Genomic DNA, 20,065 nt, shown 5'->3' with positions numbered 1-20,065 from the left:
GTTATTTCAGAAAATAAGGTAAACATATTATAAGTAACTTAATAGTAGTTAGGTGAACTATCCAATGGAAAAACTAACTGTTGAGTAGAAGCATATGAACTTGACGCCTAGGCTCATTGGGCTACTGGCAACAAAATCCAAGCAACAATCCGAGCAAAATTCTATATGTTTGATGCCTTGCCACATTAGTTTTTCTCAGACTAATCTATATTTGAAAACATCATCTATCTAAAATTTATTGTACAAAGTTACAGGAACATGATCTTCCACCATCTTTATGAAGCATTTACAGCCCAGAGGAATGAATCAGATTTGGAAAGCTCTGTTGCAGCAGCATGTGATAAGTAAGCAGATTTTCTTGGACCCAATAAGAGTATCCAAGGGCAAATGAAGCCGCAGTGAGGCCATTAATTTTGAGGGAATCAAGTCATTACGTGAAACTTAAGGATCCTTTTGCAGTGAATCATTTGAGCAGATAAGATGGCTTAATATTTGACCACCTCAAGCCATTGAGATTAGCGTCGGGCAGTCCGAGATTTTAGCCTTGGTTTCTGCAAGGGCACAGAAAAGAAAATGGGAAAATGAAAATCAGTTCACTATAGCACTTAAATGACCTACAGCGGAGATATCTGACAATGACTTAAAACCAACAGGATTTACGTTGTTTACAAATCACATGTATTTTGCCTTTCCATTGACTTAATTTCTTAAGAAGGAAGCTTAAATGTCAGATTATCTATGGTGGAAAAAAATACATTTAAGCAGAGAAGGCATGAAGTTAACTAAATTTGTTCAAGGAAAAAATCAGAAAGCTGCAAAAAGTTACTCACAGATGTTGTACCAAAGCTAGCCCCAGATCCTGTTGCAGCACCTACAGAAAAAATAGCGAAATTTATTCAGACAGCAAGCACAGAAAAGTGAAATTACAAATAAATAGCAACATTGTTACAATTTGGAGTGGAAGACAACTGCCACTCGCTAAAATAAATCTATTTGTTTATAGTATCTTTATAATACTTGGAATAGATTATGAATGTCAACAAGTTGAAAAAATCTCTCATCACAATAGCCTAGTGATGTAAAACCAACAGAACAAAGGGGAAGGGAAACAAATTCTTGATATTATTAATTCTTAAATCAATTGTCAATCATAGAAAAGGTCTCTTGACAATATCTAGGAGACTGGCATTTATAGAGTATTTGTACTAATATTAGGATTTGGAATCCCAAAAAGAAAAAACAAAAAAAAATCTAATTAAGAATTCCAAACCAACTCAACTTCTGAAATAAAATAAACATTACTTTCTAAATAATAATAGAAATAATAAAATAATTACTAATTTAATTTCCTAAATAATAAAAAAAAATAAACTTCTTAATTTTACAATGAAAAATTAAATCAATATAATTTCTAAATTGAATCTTCATTGACCACAACATTCTCCCCTAGTTAGAGAAAACACATCCTCAAGTTATATAGTTCGGCAGAATCAGGAACTAAACTTGAAGAGCACATAGCCTTATCCTCTTGCATGGTAGCAGTAAGATTGAAACAATGAGTTTCATTCTTTTCTTCACTTCGCTGAAATATCCGAAAGTAAGGCTCTTCAATTCATTAGAAACAAAAGAATTAGCCAAATCTTCAATTTCCATTGTCTTATCAAAGGTCTGGTTTTCTTCTTTCCCCAGATTGAGTCCTCAAAGGCTCAAACTCTTCTTGCTTATTCTTATTAGCTTCTTTCTCTAGAATAATCCCTCAAATTTTTGTAACTGGATGTTATCATCTTGGATTTCAATAAGTGAAGGCTCAATAATCAAAACTTTGGATTCTCCAGGTTGTTCAATAATCAAAGCTTCAAACTCTTCAAGTTTAACAATCAAAGTTTTGGATTATTCAAGTTGCACTTCACTATCAACTTCATGCCTTGCATCCTGCTGATTTGCTGAGCAAACTTCAAGAACTCTTGATATTGCTTCTAGTTCTACTTTTAGCCTAGCCAAACAGTCCTTCCATGCTTCAAGTTTCTCTCCGTAACTCAAAGTTGAAACATATATTTGTTCTTCCATGTTTAAGAGTTCTCTCCCTAACTCGTTAAAATTGTCTGATGGTTCAATATTTATAAAATAAGTCAGAAGGACAATATACAACGCCACCATGTGAATACCTCAAATAACATACTTCATCTAGTTGTATGTTGGAGTTATCGATTTTAGCTTGCAATCTTTGAATTTCACTTGTAATCATCCATTTCAGCATGTAGTCTTCTAATTTCAATCCACTGCACAAGTTTTATTGAAAACACAATTTAAAATTCTTATCAAACTTAAATATTTATTGCAACTCAAATGGATGTCAAAATCAGAATCAGTGCATCGAAATTAGTGGGGATGGATTCTACCAAAAATTGCTGACATGGCAGGTGCTAACATGGCAAGTGGTGGCACTACTTGTCAAATGTCATGGAGCTAAGGAGTCGCCGACATGCCAAATGACGTGGCGTTGAAGTGGCACGACATGGGCACTAAATCAAGTAGAGGTGTGGAACATGGAGCACAATGGCAAGGTGAGCTTGTCTACAAGTATGGACAAATGCGGATGCAAATATAACCCAACCCAGCATAGTTATTAAAGGCACACCTCAAACTCAAGGCTCACCAGGAACCAACCCTAATACCTCTACAAGGGAAAGGCAAGTGGCATTAGCAAGGCACTTGCCTTATGCACCTTGTGCGCCTTGTTCCTAGCGCAAGACTCCAAAAAGGGGCGCCTTCTTTATTTTCATCTTCGGTGAGCACTTTTATTGGCAAAAATTACTAACACTCAACTTGAAATTTACCAATCTACTAGAATCAAATATTGATACACTAGGAAGTTTTCAAAATTAGTATCATTATGATAACTATTTGCTAAAATCTCATCAAACCAGCACACCCAAAATCATAAACTTTCCATATTTCCATTTTCAACGCTACCACTTTCTTGTATCTTTTCCCAAAAACAAAAACAAAAAGGTTACATCTATACCTTTTGAAGATCTATGCCAAAGGAAAAAGGAAAAGCATCATCCACTAACTTGAGAACTAATACTCTGTAACACCCCTAAGTTCGGTAGTGCGTTCTGCTGCTCCAGTGACCAGTGTTGTCCGGACAGCTAGGATGCCTAGAACCACACTTCAATGAGAGTGAGGAGACATAAAATAATGAAATAAAAGAAAAGAAAGTACAAGAAAAACAAAGGAAAAATGATTGCAAAGAAATGTGATCAAGTTAAATGAGCCGGGAAACCTAACGATGGGTGACCACTGAAGTCACGGCGTGGACCGTTGGTTGGGAACCCTGGAAAACATTTTTGGGACATAAATAGACCCTTGTTGAAGAATAAATATCATTAGAAATATCAAAGAAAAATTAAATAATTAGTACAAAGAAAAGTAAGAAATCGAAAAACAGACAAAACCCGGTAATACCGAAAAATCAGGAATGCCACCCGAACAGGGGCATTATGGTCATTTGACATCCCGAAGTGTCTTTTGACCTAAATTTCCATTAAAAATAAATAATATTACACTTAGAAAATGAAATGAAAAATTAAATTGGTGGTACCTAAAGTAAATAGTGAGAATTAAGGGTTTAATGTGGGATTAAGTGAAAGTAACTTATAATATGAATTAATTAGAGTAAGTGGACCACTAAGAGAATAAAATAAACACATTATGGGGCTGATGTAAGTCCACTATGTCCAGTAGCCACTTCATCTTCTTCATTTACCATCCAAGCCGTGAATGAAGGGAGAGAAAACTCCATGGACATTTTCATGCAAGCTTGATCCCTCCTTCCATTTCAACTCCAAACACTTGAGTTCCTTCATTAAACTTTGTCTACACATCACAAGGAAGATATTGACACCCAATTTGAGAAGTTTGGTGAAGGTTTAGCAAGTTACAAATAAAGGTAAGTTTGCATTTTGAGAAATCCTTTGTTAAAGTTTTTGTGCATGTTATGGGTATTAGTTTGGTGAAGGAAAATTTTAAGTTTGAAAGGTTATTGTTATTTTCATTTTGGACAGCCATGGGTCACGTTTATGATGAGGTATTTGTGCATATAATTGATGGGAAAGAATGTTAATAATGGTGATTTAGTAACTTAGTGAGTTATTGCATGTTTATATGGTGAATTATGCACTTTGATGGGAATTGGCATATGGTACGGCAATGTGATGTTGATGAATGTTTTGTGGCAGCTTGTGGACACTTGAGAAATGGTGTATATTGAAGGAAGAGTGGGCAGAATATTGACCTAGAAAGATTGATGATATGTATGTGAATGAATGTTGTAAAGTGTATGTAAAGTTTGTAATGTTTAGGTGTGGTTGTAATGGTATTTAGAAATTGTAATTGTGAATGATATTTGGTGTGTTGAGGGTGATTGGAATCTGCCCAAAATAATGCTAATGTAATGTAGAAAATGTTTTTGGTAATGTGCCAAAACAGTTTGGTAGGGTATGGAAGTAAACCTTGCAAGGTGAGTATGTGTTTGAAGTTGGGGTGTGAAATGCATATTGAGGGCAGTGAATATTTTAGCCTATAACCTTGAATGTGTAACCTCAATTGGTATGAGACCAATTTGGGGTGAAACTAGGCACAAAATGTGCCAACTTTCATTGAGAAACCATGCCAAAATTCTGCTTGCAAGGTGACCTAAAAATTTGACCAATTCGGATTAGGTGCAATTAGGACCTGAAAAATGACCAATTGGGCAGCAGTGAGTATTTAGGCCATAACTCACTCAAACCAGGTCCAATTGACCTGAAATTTTAACCATGAATAGTTAAGACCCATACCTACAAGTCTTATGAAGACACCAAAACCCAGAAATGACCATAAGCAAGTCAAACAACTTGCACAAGTTCGGGTCCAAAAACTGGCCGAACCAGAATTGACCAATTTGACCTAAAATTGACCTAAAATGGTACCACTTGACCAGCAATAGTGTAATGACCATAACTTGGTCTACTTAACTCGGATTGACCTGAAATTTTGCACCGCGTGCAATAAGACCTAGATCTACAAGTTTGTAGTTTCGACCGAGACCCGAAAACCGAGGGAACTAGATCGTCCGGTTAGGTCAAACCAGTATCCCGAAATCCAGCAAGTTGCATTAAAATGCACTAAACAAGGAAATGACTTTGGTAAAACGTACCAAACCTAAAACCCTATCGAGTGTGACATATTAATGACACTAAAACCTAATTTACCTAAAACGCATCGAGGGTCGGTATATTAGGTGATTAAGTGAATAATTGAGTTCATGCATTATTTACCAAACACCATCGATAGAGACGATTTAATTTGAAACACTTCAAATTGTGTTTCGATTAACAAGGACTCAAAGAAAAGGGAAAGAAATCGAGTCAGGACCAGGAGACAAATATCAGAGGTTTGTGCACAACAACTGTTTCTTTTGAATTATTTTCAATTGAAATAAATATTGACTATTGTATATTATTGTTTTAAATTGTGGAAATGTGTTTGATGGACACTTATTGATTGAAAAACATTGTGAATGGTTTGAAACTGTGAAAAATTGTTTGAATGATATTGATGGATACTTATTGATTGAAAAGCACTGTAAATGGTTTTTGTGTAAATATAATTGAATTACTAATAGTGTTGAAATTTTTTGAATGAAATTATAACTTTGGAAATTTATTGGATTCTTACGGATCATTTGAATAAAATGTTTGGAATTGTTTTGACTCACAATTGGCATGACACTGATACTATGTTCCTCCTCCATTAATGGGGTGAGTGTGATGATTCCTCCCTCTTTGACTTATCAGTCTGGGGTGAGTATGATTATGTTCCTCCCTCTTTGACTTCCCAGTCTGAGGTGAGTATGGATGAGTACTCATTATATAGCTAGCTTCCTCCCTCATTGATTTCGATTATTGGGGTGAGTATGTCTTGTCGTGGTGTACAACACGGCATATATGGAAAAAAATTGTGTCATGGCCTAAATTGTGTTATTGATTGGCAACATTGTATTATTCAGTTATTTGATCGAATTGTGTTATTGATTTGCAAAACGATATTATTCAGTTATTTGATCAAATTGTGATATTGGTCGGCAACACTGTGTTATTAAGTATTTTGATCAAATTGTGCATGAATTGGCAATACGGTATTCTTAAACTATTTGACTAAATTGTGTTATTATGAATTTTGATAATTTGTGAATTGGAGTTTAAATTCCTTATGACATTCATTGTCTTGAATTTAACTATGGTTTTAAGTATCCACTATTGATATGATTTATGAATTGTGATTTAAAATTTGTATTTGGTTAATGTTGTGCACCACTGAGACATTGTCTCAGCGATAGCTTTTTATTGCTGTCGCAGGTAGAGAGACAGACAGGGCAGCAGACTAGGCTGCTAATACATCCAGTGAGGGATTACCTGGTATAATGAGTATACCAATATTTTGCATTTTGTATCTTGTAATGTATGACATCGTATGTACATTTTGTTTTTGGTTTTGAGCGATTGTAAATTCAAATTGTACCTTGAATTTTTAAATTAATTTTGAGTTATTTGACTTGTAAATATTGTATTATATTTCCTTATCTCAGACTTTGAAAAATTTCTATGGAATTGAGTTGATAAATTGTTGTGTTGAGAAATGTATTGGAGTTGAGATTTGGAAAATTATTGAAGTGTTTTTTACAGGTTTTCTGAAGAACTATTTTGTCCAAAATACAGATGGCACTTTGCCAAAATTTTTATAGGAATTCCAAATAAACCAAATGAGTTAGTTGTTTCACTTCAGTTCACAAAAGTTTTTAATACCTGTAAATAGTGCTCACCACTGTAAAAGAAGTAAGAAAAGTTTTTAAAATCCCTTGTAGTGTATTTAATGGGTTATCGTGAGACGGAGTTGGTAATTCATTAGGTATACTACTGGGATCATGTTATGCCTTACAGAGGGTAGGGTGTGACATGTTTTAGTGGTATCGAGCAAAGTTTTTAAATTCTGTTTTCACTTGTTACTTGAATATTCTTTCTTCACAAGTACAACCGCTCAATATCATTGTTTGATACATACAAGACATTACATTATAAATATGCACTAACGGGAGGAAATCTCCTTGTCTGTTGGTTTAGAGATCTAAAATCCTCGCATTGACTATGGAAGAGGGTGATCGCTCGATCGATCAATCTATTGAGGTGAGGTGCAAGGATGCCCCATGCCTACATAATGTCGGTGGTTCAAGAGCACCAGCCCTGCAGATCGCATTCTGCTCGATTCGCTCGTGACGCAATGTTCCAACAAATGGATGGTAATGTGCCTACTCAAGTCCCAATACAGACACGGTGGTACAACCACGATCTTACGCTAGACAATATGACAAATTGATGAAGTATGGGGCTACAGAGTTCAAGGGGACGATAGATCCTCTAGAGGCGTAACAATGGTTAGAGAGGATGGATAGGGTATTCAAGAAACTGCATTGAGCAGAGGAGCTTAGATTTGAGTACTCGTATCTTTGCTCTGAGGATGCTTATGAATGGTGGAAAACCATCCCCACGACCGATAGAACTGCAGTGCTAACATGGAATGACTTCCTCAGGAATTCAGCAAAAATATGTCCCCGATGCTTATGTAGACCGGAAGTGCAAGAATTCCTAAGTCCAAACAGGGGGATCGGTGGTCGAGTATGAAAGGGAATTCTCCGCCTAAGCCATTATGCGATAAGTCTACTTTCTACCAATAGGGAGAGATGTAAGAGGTTTGAAACCGGCTTGAAGCCTAGTATCGATTACAAGTGGTCGGATTCAAACATAACAACTTCTCCGAACTTATTTCTCAAGCACTAGAATTAGAAAGAATTGAATCAAGTGGCACGAGAAAAAGAAATCGAGAGGGCGAAAAAGAGGAAAGTCGTGAGCGAGTTCTAGTGGTCCCACTGGAAAGAGGAAAAACTTTGGGGATACGATGGAGATAGTAAGAAGTCAGGTAGAGATAGATCTTTTGGACAGAAACCACCTCGATCCGATCACCAACTCAACGTAAACCCGTAAATGCGTCGGATCGACTTTGTGAAACTTGTGGTAAACCACATAGTGGGGTATGTTATAGAGCCGTAGGAGCATGCTTTAATTGTGGAGAGACTGGTCATTTTGCTAAGGATTGTGTAAATCCAGTCGCTCTGTATCATTTACTACACCAAAGGGATCAACCCAAGTTTCTACCCCAAAGAGTTCACCATCAGTTAGTATAGGCAAAGGTAGAGGTAGGGGTAGTACACCTAGAAGTCAGACTACTGTGAATCAGACAAAACAGGGTGATGATTCAACGAGTATACGCTATACACAGAGAAGAGATCGAGACTTTTGACATCATTCGGTACTTTCTCAATTAGCAACCGAGATATATATATGTATTGTTTGACTGGAATTTTCATATTTTTACATTAATGTTAGAACTATATGTTCTTGTTATTCGTTCTGAGAGGAATAAATTTTGACGCATTAGTGATTAGCCCTTAAGATAAGGATTGTGATAATAATAGAAATTAGTTTTGAAAGAGTTTATCGGCGAAAAGTATTTTCTAACACACCATAAATTATAAAGCTAATTAGTGAGCCTACTTAATGTAAGGCAAGAGGACGTAAAAGTAAGATGCAGTAATGGAATTGCTCTTGATAAGGGCAAGGAGGTTACTGTTAGAAATTGCTAATGGATATTGTAATCGTAATAAGATTCGAATATCGTTGAATTCAAAAGAATAAAAGATAACAAAGTTTGATCTATTGGGATGTATCGTAGTAACTATGCAATGTTCTTGATGTTTATACTGTAAGCTGCAGATTACAGTACTAACTTGAGATTATTGTGTAGAGCTACGCACTAACCGATAGTACACCTAGATGAGAATAGTTGCCAACGGCATCTGTTTTGGCATAGTTATGCCAGGACATAATTTAATTGTTAGAAATAAGTTTGAAAATCCTACTTAGGGATCTAAAACTCAAAAGTTAAAATATCGAAAGGTTATAGTTCAAGATACAAAGGAAGTAAGTTATAGAACATTGACAGATAAAAAGAGTTATGGAAGTAGAGACTTGAACAGTTGATTCATATGTAACAAAGAAATATTCCGAATGTGAGGAAGACTATGGACTAGAATGGTCAGAGGACATATGCCTGATGAATGATTCTAATATGACCTCAAGGGTCATTCAAGAAGGAACGTGAGCTGAAATATTAGACAACATAATAGTAAGAGGAGATTGGTGTTATCCAAACAAAGTAAACATTGTATTAGATTGTTAAAAGTCTTACGATCATATAGAAAGGAGAAAATAAACGTATGACTATTGTAAGATGATTACTGGGTAAAATTTCGTGGACGAAATTTATTTAAGGGGGGGAGAATTGTAACACCCCTAAGTTCGGTAGTGCGTTCTGCTGCTCCAGTGACTGTTGTCAGGACAGCTAGGATGCCTAGAACCACACTTCAATGAGAGTGAGGAGACATAAAATAATGAAATAAAAGAAAAGAAAGTACAAGAAAAACAAAGGAAAAATGATTGCAAAGAAATGTGATCAAGTTAAACGAGCCGGGAAACCTAACGATGGGTGACCGCACTAGGAAGTCACGGCGTGGACCGTTGACTGGCCCTGGACTGCGGGGAACCCTGGAAAACATTTTTGGGACATAAATAGACCCTTGTCGAAGAATAAATATCATTAGAAATATCAAAGAAAAATTAAATAAATAGTACAAAGAAAAGTGAGAAATCGAAAAACAGACAAAACCCTAATACTGAAAAATCAGAATGCCACCCGAGCAGGGCATTATGGTCAATTAACATTCCGAAGTGTCTTTTGACCTAAATTTCCATTAAAAATAAATAATATTACACTTAGAAAATGAAATGAAAAATTAAATTGGTGGTACCTAAAGTAAATAGTGAGAATTAAGGGTTTAATGTGGGATTAAGTGAAAGTAACTTATAATATGAATTAATTAGAGTAAGTGGACCACTAAGAGAATAAAATAAACACATTATGGGGCTGATGTAAGTCCACTATGTCCAGCAGCCACTTCATCTTCTTCATTTACCATCCAAGCCGTGAATGAAGGGAGAGAAAACTCCATGGACATTTTCATGCAAGCTTGATCCTCCTTCCATTTCAACTCCAAACACTTGAGTTCCTTCATTAAACTTTGTCTACACATCACAAGGAAGATATTGACACCCAATTTGAGAAGTTTGGTGAAGGTTTAGCAAGTTACAAATAAAGGTAAGTTTGCATTTTGAGAAATCCTTTGTTAAAGTTTTTGTGCATGTTATGGGTATTAGTTTGGTGAAGGAAAATTTTAAGTTTGAAAGGTTATTGTTATTTTCATTTTGGACAGCCATGGGTCACGTTTATGATGAGGTATTTGTGCATATAATTGATGGGAAAGAATGTTAATAATGGTGATTTAGTAACTTAGTGAGTTATTGCATGTTTATATGGTGAATTATGCACTTTGATGGGAATTGGCATATGGTACGGCAATGTGATGTTGATGAATGTTTTGTGGCAGCTTGTGGACACTTGAGAAATGGTGTATATTGAAGGAAGAGTGGGCAGAATATTGACCTAGAAGGATTGATGATATGTATGTGAATGAATGTTGTAAAGTGTATGTAAAGTTTGTAATGTTTAGGTGTGGTTGTAATGGTATTTAGAAATTGTAATTGTGAATGATATTTAGTGTGTTGAGGGTGATTGGAATCTGCCCAAAATAATGCTAATGTAATGTAGAAAATGTTTTTGGTAATGTGCCAAAACAGTTTGGTAGGGTATGGAAGTAAACCTTGCAAGGTGAGTATGTGTTTGAAGTTGGGGTGTGAAATGCATATTGAGGGCAGTGAATATTTTAGCCTATAACCTTGAATGTGTAACCTCAATTGGTATGAGACCAATTTGGGGTGAAACTAGGCACAAAATGTGCCAACTTTCATTGAGAAACCATGCCAAAATTCTGCTTGCAAGGTGACCTAAAAATTTGACCAATTCGAATTAGGTGCAATTAGGACCTGAAAAATGACCAATTGGGCAGCAGTGAGTATTTAGGCCATAACTCACTCAAACCAGGTCCAATTGACCTGAAATTTTAACCATGAATAGTTAAGACCCATACCTACAAGTCTTATGAAGACACCAAAACCCAGAAATGACCATAAGCAAGTCAAACAACTTGCACAAGTTCGGGTCCAAAAACTGGCCGAACCAGAATTGACCAATTTGACCTAAAATTGACCTAAAATGGTACCACTTGACCAGCAATAGTGTAATGACCATAACTTGGTCTACTTAACTCGGATTGACCTGAAATTTTGCACCGCGTGCAATAAGACCTAGATCTACAAGTTTGTAGTTTCGACCGAGACCCGAAAACCGAGGGAACTAGATCGTCCGGTTAGGTCAAACCAGTATCCCGAAATCCAGCAAGTTGCATTAAAATGCACTAAACAAGGAAATGACTTTGGTAAAACGTACCAAACCTAAAACCCTATCGAGTGTGACATATTAATGACACTAAAACCTAATTTACCTAAAACGCATCGAGGGTCGGTATATTAGGTGATTAAGTGAATAATTGAGTTCAGTGCATTATTTACCCAACACCATCGATAGAGACAGTTTAATTTGGTAATCAAACACTTCAAATTGTGTTTCTCGATTAACAAGGACTCAAAGAAAAGGGAAAGAAATACTGAGTCGACCAGAGACAAATATCGAGGTTTGTGCACAACAATCGCTTTCTTTTGAATTTTTTTCAATTGAAATAAATATTGACTATTGTATATTATTGTTTTAAATTGTGGAAATGTGTTTGATGGACACTTATTGATTGAAAAACATTGTGAATGGTTTGAAACTGTGAAAAATTGTTTGAATGATATTGATGGATACTTATTGATTGAAAAGCATCGTAAATGGTTTTGTGGAAATTGAAGTGAATTACGAATTGTGTTGCCATTTTGTGAATGAAATTATAACTTTGGAAATTTATTGGATTCTTACGGATCATTTGAATAAAATGTTTGGAATTGTTTTGACTCACAATTGGCATGACACTGATACTATGTTCCTCCTCCATTAATGGGGTGAGTGTGATGATTCCTCCCTCTTTGACTTATCAGTCTGGGGTGAGTATGATTATGTTCCTCCCTCTTTGACTTCTTAGTCTGAGGTGAGTATGGATGAGTACTCATTATATAGCTAGCTTCCTCCCTCATTGATTTCGATTATTGGGGTGAGTATGTCTTGTCGTGGTGTACAACACGGCATATATGGAAAAAAATTGTGTCATGGCCTAAATTGTGTTATTGATTGGCAACATTGTATTATTCATTATTTGATCGAATTGTGTTATTGATTTGCAATACGATAGTATTAAGTTATTTGATCACATTGTGATATTGGTCGGCAACACTGTGTTATTAAGTATTTTGATCAAATTGTGCATGAATTGGCAATACGGTATTCTTAAACTATTTGACTAAATTGTGTTATTATGAATTTTGATAATTTGTGAATTGGAGTTTAAATTCCTTATGACATTCATTGTCTTGAATTTAACTATGGTTTTAAGTATCCACTATTGATATGATTTATGAATTGTGATTTAAAATTTGTATTTGGTTAATGTTGTGCACCACTGAGACATTGTCTCAGCGATAGCTTTTATTGCCGCCGCAGTAGAGAGCAGACAGGCAGACTAGGCCGCTAATACATCCAAGGAGGGATTACAGTATAATGAGTATACCAATATTTTGCATTTTGTAATCAGAATGTATGACACTATATGTACATTTTGTTTTTGGTTTTGAGCAGTTGTAAATTCAAATTGTACCTTGAAGTTGTAAATTAATTATGAGTTATTTGACTTGTAAAAATTGTATTATATTTCCTTATCTCAGACTTTGAAAAATTTCTATGGAATTGAGTTGATAAATTGTTGTGTTGAGAAATGTATTGGAGTTGAGATTTGGAAAATTATTGAAGTGCTTTTTACAGGTTTTCTGAAGAACTATTTTGTCCAAAATACAGATGGCACTTTGCCAAAATTTTTATAGGAATTCCAAATAAACCAAATGAGTTAGTTGTTTCACTTCAGTTCACAAAAGTTTTTAATACCTGTAAATAGTGCTCACCACTGTAAAAGAAGTAAGAAAAGTTTTTAAAATCCCTTGTAGTGTATTTAATGGGTTATCAGTAGACGGAGTTGGTAATTCATTAGGTATACTACGGGATCATGTTATGCCTTACAGAGGGGTAGGGTGTGACATACTCCTTTAGTTTTTTTAGAAATGAAAAAGATGAGAACGATATTGATTTTTGAAGATGAGCATAAAAATGATGAAGGTGTAGAAGAAGATTAAGAAAATTATGATACTACTCGAGATGAAAATTAAAGAGTAGTTATTTTATAATTGCTTGATTTTAGTTTTGAAATATTAAAAGACTATTCAAGTTTCAATATATTAGTGTTTTTAAACTTTTATTAGTTTATTTTTATTTTATTTGAATTCAAAATTATTATTACTTGAATGCTTATTAGATATTATTATTTATAGTTTTATGTTATTTGGTGTTTGATGGAATATTCACAATTATTTGACTTGTATGGATTTTTTTTTATTTTTTTTTTTGTGCTCCTCACCTTGCTCAGGCGCACACCTACCCCTTGCTCCTAGGCTCTAAAACCTTTTGGGGCCTTAGTGCTCCTTGAGCCTTTAATAATTATGCAACCTAGGCAAAACTAACTCAACCCAGTTGAATCCTACTACAAACAAGTCGAATGTGAATTCTGTCAATGAGAGTGACGTCACTAACGTGCGACGAGTCTCCGAGAATGCTTGTGACCCCAAAATCAAGCTGAAGAGTGATTCAGGTCAAACTTAACCTAGATGAATCTCAAATTTTGGGCAGTATTGGGTGGCAGAATATGCTCTGGGGGAGTCACTTGGAGGTCGTTACTGGACGCGATGGTTCAATGACTGAGCAATAGGGATTTGTTATGGATAAATGCGAGGCTCTTTATGCTTTGCTAGACATAAAAAGGTTCCTTTTTTTTTTTTTTGGTTAACATTGCAGGTACACGAGGGCAAAGGAATTGCCGACAATGAGTATCTCTTTTACAATTGTGTTGCAATGTTTTGATGAAGCGAGGGTGAGCAATGTTACTAAACCTGACCCAAACATTGATCTAGCAAAGACATCGAATAGATGGATCACCAGTTTAACCGGTGAATCAATGGTTCAACCAATGAGTCATAAAATTATTAGTTATATATATTTCTCTTTGTATAACCTATTTTATTCGTCAAAAAAAAATTAAATGAAACCCTCAAGCTGTACAAACGCTTCTTTTTTAACACATTTCAACATATAGCTGTAAGTTGTTTCAGTTCCTTTTTGAACTATTGCCCAAAATAGTTCTCATAAAAGAACAGAGAACTTCTGGGTGGTATTATAGCTCTTAGAATCCAAAATATGGTGAAGTTAACAATGGTGAAACAGAGATTAATTGGCAGAAGTGGGCAATCACAACAAGATTTCTAACTTTCAAGATAATAACCAAGAAGGAATATAAATAGAGATAATAACCAAGAAGGAATATAAACATAGATTATGTGCAAGGTGCAGGAAAACAATCAAGTCACCACAAAACTTACCTACTAAGATTTTGAATGCCACTCACCATCACTAAGACTGAAATCCAACATATGGTCACTAGCTTACAGCAATCAAAGATTTCACAGCTTGCAAGTTGCAACAATCGAACTTTAGAAAATGAGAAATTTTTGTTGTTTGTAAGGTTAGAGATTTCAACATATTGGATTTCATTTAGCAGGTTAAGGATTTCACATCTTTATACTCCTTTCAAATGCATGTGATGGATGTCTTTGGGTTAATGAAAAAGGTTGTCAAAGTCAAATGGTTTGCACGCAAACCATCCGACTCAAAAGGGCTTTTCCAGTTCTGCTCATTATGCAGTTCAACGGCATTTGCATAACCGGTCCAGTATAACATCTAGTTTTGCCGATTCTCCGGGCTACCCACTGGGCCGGTCCCCTTTTTATCACACTAGTAGGGCTCAAAAGAGGCAAAAATTGAATTGAAAAAGAGCAGCAAAGCTAAAGAAGTTCGCTAAAACAAAAGCAAAATTTGTTCTCCACAAGCAATACATATCCAAAAGAGCTCTAATACTAAATTGATATACAACCAATAGAACAAAAGGGCAGAGAAACAAATTATAAAGAGAAATAAATTCTCAATTTTATTAATTCTCAAATCAATCGTCAATCATAAGAAAAAGTCTCTCCAAAATACCTAGAAGACAAATATTTATAGAGTATTAGCAACCCTACTAATATTAGGATTTGGAATACCAAACAAGAAAATACTAATCAAATACTAATGAGGAATCCAAACCAACAAAATGTTATAAACAAATAAAATGCTGCTTCCTATATTTCATCCTAGAATAGGTAGTTCTAAAATCCCTAGAAAATGTTGCATCAGCTAGGGTTACAAGAAGCCATCGGCAAGTTGAAACATGCAAGTCCATTCTCACATAGATTAAATACATTTAACAAAATGAAAATCATATTTAAAAGATAATAATGAGCAAATCAAAGTCCCTTTTTTTCATTTTTGGAATATCAAAAGAAATTTTATCATGGTTGATACAAAATATTTCTTCAAGTTATCACCACATATCACTACAATGTAGCAAAATTCAAATGTATAACTGAAATGAAAATTTAGTGTAAAGACAATAGAAGCTAATATACAAGATATGAAGGCACCTGATGCAAATGGTGTTGAAAATATGGAACCTCCAGCAGTAGTAGATCCAAAAGATGCAGCAGTGCTAAACAAAGAAGGAGTTGAAGCAGAACCAAGTAATGGTGTTGATGAGCCAAAAAATGAAGCTTGTGGGGAAGCACCAGATGACCCAAACAAAGAGGATACTGGAGCAGAGGCTGTTGGTGTTGCAAATAGAGAAGATGATGACAAAGAGGAAGAAGCTGTAGTAGAAGGTGTACTGAAAAGAGAGAATCCACTCCCCGAGGAAGCTGATGCAGTTGCTGCAGATGTCTGCGGAACAATTGATGCTCCAGGAGTTGCTGAGCCTGTAAACAACCCAGCAACCTGTGTTGAAGGCTGTGAACTTGCAGGCAAATGCAAAGTTGGATGCACCCGCTTAGCAGCAGCTTCTTGTTTTGCTGTTTCCCGACGATCAGCCTCAAGGAATGGATCATTCACATCCCCTCGACGGCGCTGATCAGCAAGATAGGCAGTTTTCATAGATTCAATGTACTGATGAATGTTCTCCACCTAGGGAACACAAAGTAAAGAATCCATTAAAAAACAGAAACTAATTAAGCAACATAATTTTTTCCATGCAATGTCCTTGTGCATGCATCTTCAAGGAAAAACCCTATATGTATTAAATCAAAACCACAGACTTCAATTAAAAAAGAATGCCTTTAATAATATATATAAAGAAGCAAAAAGTATAAGATACCTCAAGTGATGTATTATTGTTTCTCTGACCATGTTTGTTGTATACCCAAACCATTAGATAATATGGATAAATATTTTAGATTATTATTATTTTTTTCTTTGAAAAAAAAAAAGGAGCATTCAAGTATTGTGGAGAAAATTTTAACTAAATTTTAAACAAATATCATTAATACCAACTGGTAGCAATAAGAATTTGTTTCCAGAGGGTAGAAAAATATTAGTTTCAATGATTGAACATTGAGAAAAATCCTCACATCACATAATATTTACAAAGCACAACCTACAAAGGGACAAAGGGCAGGCAAATACAACTTATAAGATATTAAGAACTTTGAATGCCATACATCAAGAAATGCTGAGACTTAAAAGAGTATATTTCTATATTCATCTTCCTTTACCTTAGATGCCACATGAACAAAAAAGTCATGCACATTTGACATGACTTTTGGAAGAGACTGCAATAATGAGGATCCAGGGTAAGAAGAGTTCCCATCAGAATCTAAGAGAAGCAGTTGCTCTAACTCTTCAATCCACTGACGGCATTCACCCAAATATTTCTCAAATCTGACAACTGTTTGCTGTATAAATGGGGATGGTTTCTTAGGGAGCCCACTGTAGAAATCAAACACTCGCACAGTGGAGGCAGATGCTGGTTGACCAGCAGAAGGCTGGGACGGTGCAGTGGCATTTGAACCACCTCCTGTATTAGGATGAAGGAACCTAGGGCGTAGCATCATGAAAGAACGAACAGCCATCTCTGTGTTCCGTAACATTTCTTTAACATTGAACATGAGCTCCTGTAATAGAGCTTTCTGTCTTTCCATGGCAGTGTTGATCCCTCCAAGCTCCTATGATAATGGCTTTAAAATATTAAATAACAATTAAATGACCAAGGGACCAACCATAAATAGTATTAAAAATTTAGGCCATTGAACAGAAATATTTGTCTTTGTATATATATACAGGAAAAAAGAAGAAAAAGTAAGAAAGAATGAAATGAAAAGAAAAGCTTTCACATGTTATGAATTGATTCTGCTGTTGTGGAAAACCCAACACAGAACTTTCAATCCCAAGCTGGTGAATGGTGATTTGCCTCAACTAACCTAAATCTTTCATTGTAAATTGAATTTTCCTACAAGAAAAGAATTCTCATCACAGGTTCCATACAAAACCGAAAGACATCAAGTTCATTATCACATCATATATCTATCTTAACTGTAAATATTTAGCATATGTGTTATGCACAAGAAAACCACAAATGGACTTAACAAGTATTTGCTTGCTTCTCCTAGCGTAATTTCTAATAATTCTATCTTATGTGCTGTTTGAATCACGTTTGGGACCATAAATTATATGAGCTAGATTTCTAGTGACATAACTGGGTTGAATCAAACAACACAATTCGAAGACACGCACGCATATATAATTCACTTGCTGTAATGAATAAGACAACTATAGATGGCCATAGAAAACATATGTAAGAACCTGAACGATAAGGCCTGCATCGAGCTCAAACCCTTCATTGGATACTGAGGAATCATAGAGGCGGCTACACTGATCTAGCCTCTGGCTCTCATCCCTATACTCCAATATCTGCTCCCTGCACGCCAAAGTCAATAGAGCATCTCAAAACACCAAAAAGATGTTTTATCAAAAATAAAGCGACCAAATAAACAATGAAGACAGTCTAGTATCAACTCAAATTAAAAAATTTTCCTCATTAAGTATCAAAACTCATGCTCAATTTTGGTGGTTCAAACAGAATAACCTGAAAGTGGGAAAGTGCATAAAAATCAAACCAAATGAATAAATGTCCAACTAAACTCCTTGAAAATCCGTGTAAGAAAACTTGACAATAATTCAATTGTCGATATAATTTTGATCAAATAAAGAAAGTCCAAGCCCCATTTACTAGAAACTTATGGAAAAATTAAATAAAAATATCAAATTTTAAATAATTCACAATCTTAAAAATAAAAAGGGAAAGAGAAAGAAAAGAAGAAAAATAAATAAATTAAAATGCTCCACTTATATGCAGACCAACAATACAAAGTTTCACATATGCTGCAATCTTATTTCTACATTCTAATAACAAAAAAAAAGTAAAAGAATTCAGACCCAGAATCTTTTTCTTTTCTCTTTTTTACACAAATTTTATCAACAATCAAGCAACAATTAAACCCGAAAAAGAAAAAAATGAGAACCAAAAAAAGAAACATACTCGATTTGGAGTAGAAGTTTCTGGGAATCCGGATGGAGATCTGCCCACTTGGTGCTGTAATTCGCAGGAGCCTTGTCACTGGTGAAAAGATACAATTGCTGCTGCTGCTGCTGTTGCGGTTGCGGCTGCGGTTGCAGTCGTTGTTGCTGCTGAAACGGTTGAGGGAATAGCTGCTGTTGCTGTTGCTGTTGCTGTTGCGGGAAAAGGAAGCTGCTTTGTTGGAAGGGCTGCGGCTGAGACTGAAACAGTGACTGTGGTTGCTGCTGTGGAGTTGAAAATGGAGAAAAAGACATCTGCGATTCTGATTCAAAATTTTTGTTGTAAGTCTAGCCTTGTTATTTGGTGTGCTTCTTCTATGATTGTGTTAGATTTGGGGGTTCTATAAATTCAAAAACCCTGTTTAAAACCCTAGAGAGGGAAATAGGAAAGGACCCTCCATAGACGGATTTTTTGGGGAAATTTTTAGCCATGGAGTGTGTGTGTAAACACTAAACGTTAATCGGGCGGGTTTGTCGTGGGTATTCGACCCATCAAAATTTGGGAAGTTTTGAATTGGATTTGGCCGAATTCGAGTTTGAGATTTTATATAATAATTTTTATAAGCCATCTTGAACTTTGAATTTTTTTATTAAAAAATTTTTAAATTTTAATTTTATTTAAAAAAATTTCTTTATTAAGTTAAAAAATAATAAAATTATATTTTTAATCCATTTCTTCTTATACGAAAAATAAAATTAACTTTTTCAATTACTATTTAAATTTATAAAAAAAAATACCAATATTATCAATATAAAGTGTTAAAACTCACACTGTAGCCTATAAAAATTTTTTAATCCGAAATTTTCTATATTACATATTAGTGAAATTTTTTATGAAATAAAATTAAAATTTAAAATATTTTTTTAATAATAATTTAAAATTAAAGAATAAAAGTAAAGTATAAAAAAAAATTTAAGGACAAATTATAAAAATTAATTAAATTTTATACTTACCATCTAAATTCGTTTAACTAAAAGGGTAACAAGCGGTGGATAAGCACGAATAATGCCCTAATAGTTTAGATTGATAAACTTAAACTAATTATGTTTCATATTTATAATTAGGTTGCATTGTTTATTTCATTTATTGTTAATTTTATTTATTTTATTATTTATTTCGTGAAATTGCCAAATGAAATTGTAATATTGTTTTTATTTAATTATTTCAAATTTTAAATTTTTTTTTGCCCCAGTTTTTTAATAT

At 34.7% G+C, this 20,065-nt stretch overlaps 1 protein-coding gene across 1 annotated transcript; it reads right to left on the bottom strand.

Moving 5' to 3' along the window:
- Position 1: 1 nt before the first annotated feature.
- On the bottom strand, positions 2-19,397 carry LOC110672239 (nuclear pore complex protein NUP58). Its single transcript, XM_021834957.2, has 6 exons — positions 18,824-19,397; positions 18,088-18,202; positions 17,001-17,450; positions 15,882-16,413; positions 831-871; positions 2-551 (listed from the first exon to the last, which is right to left on the bottom strand). Exons 1-6 carry the CDS (start codon positions 19,114-19,116, stop codon positions 516-518), a joined length of 1,467 nt encoding a protein of 488 aa, XP_021690649.2. The 5' UTR covers positions 19,117-19,397; the 3' UTR covers positions 2-515.
- Positions 19,398-20,065: the final 668 nt, after the last annotated feature.

Source organism: Hevea brasiliensis, chromosome 7 (genome assembly GCF_030052815.1).
Source record: "Hevea brasiliensis isolate MT/VB/25A 57/8 chromosome 7, ASM3005281v1, whole genome shotgun sequence".
Lineage (NCBI taxonomy): Eukaryota > Viridiplantae > Streptophyta > Magnoliopsida > Malpighiales > Euphorbiaceae > Hevea > Hevea brasiliensis.
This window is presented reverse-complemented; position numbering and strand designations above follow the sequence as displayed.

Excerpts from the sequence above, each read along its gene's own strand:
- LOC110672239 (XM_021834957.2), bottom strand. The coding sequence starts at position 19,116 with ATGTCTTTTTCTCCATTTTCAACTCCACAGCAGCAACCACAGTCACTG. Across the intron at positions 872-15,881 it reads TTCAACACCATTTGCATCAG|GTGCTGCAACAGGATCTGGG; the intron begins GTGCCTTCATAT and ends TTTTTTCTGTAG. Across the intron at positions 552-830 it reads CTAGCTTTGGTACAACATCT|AAACCAAGGCTAAAATCTCG; the intron begins GTGAGTAACTTT and ends GTGCCCTTGCAG.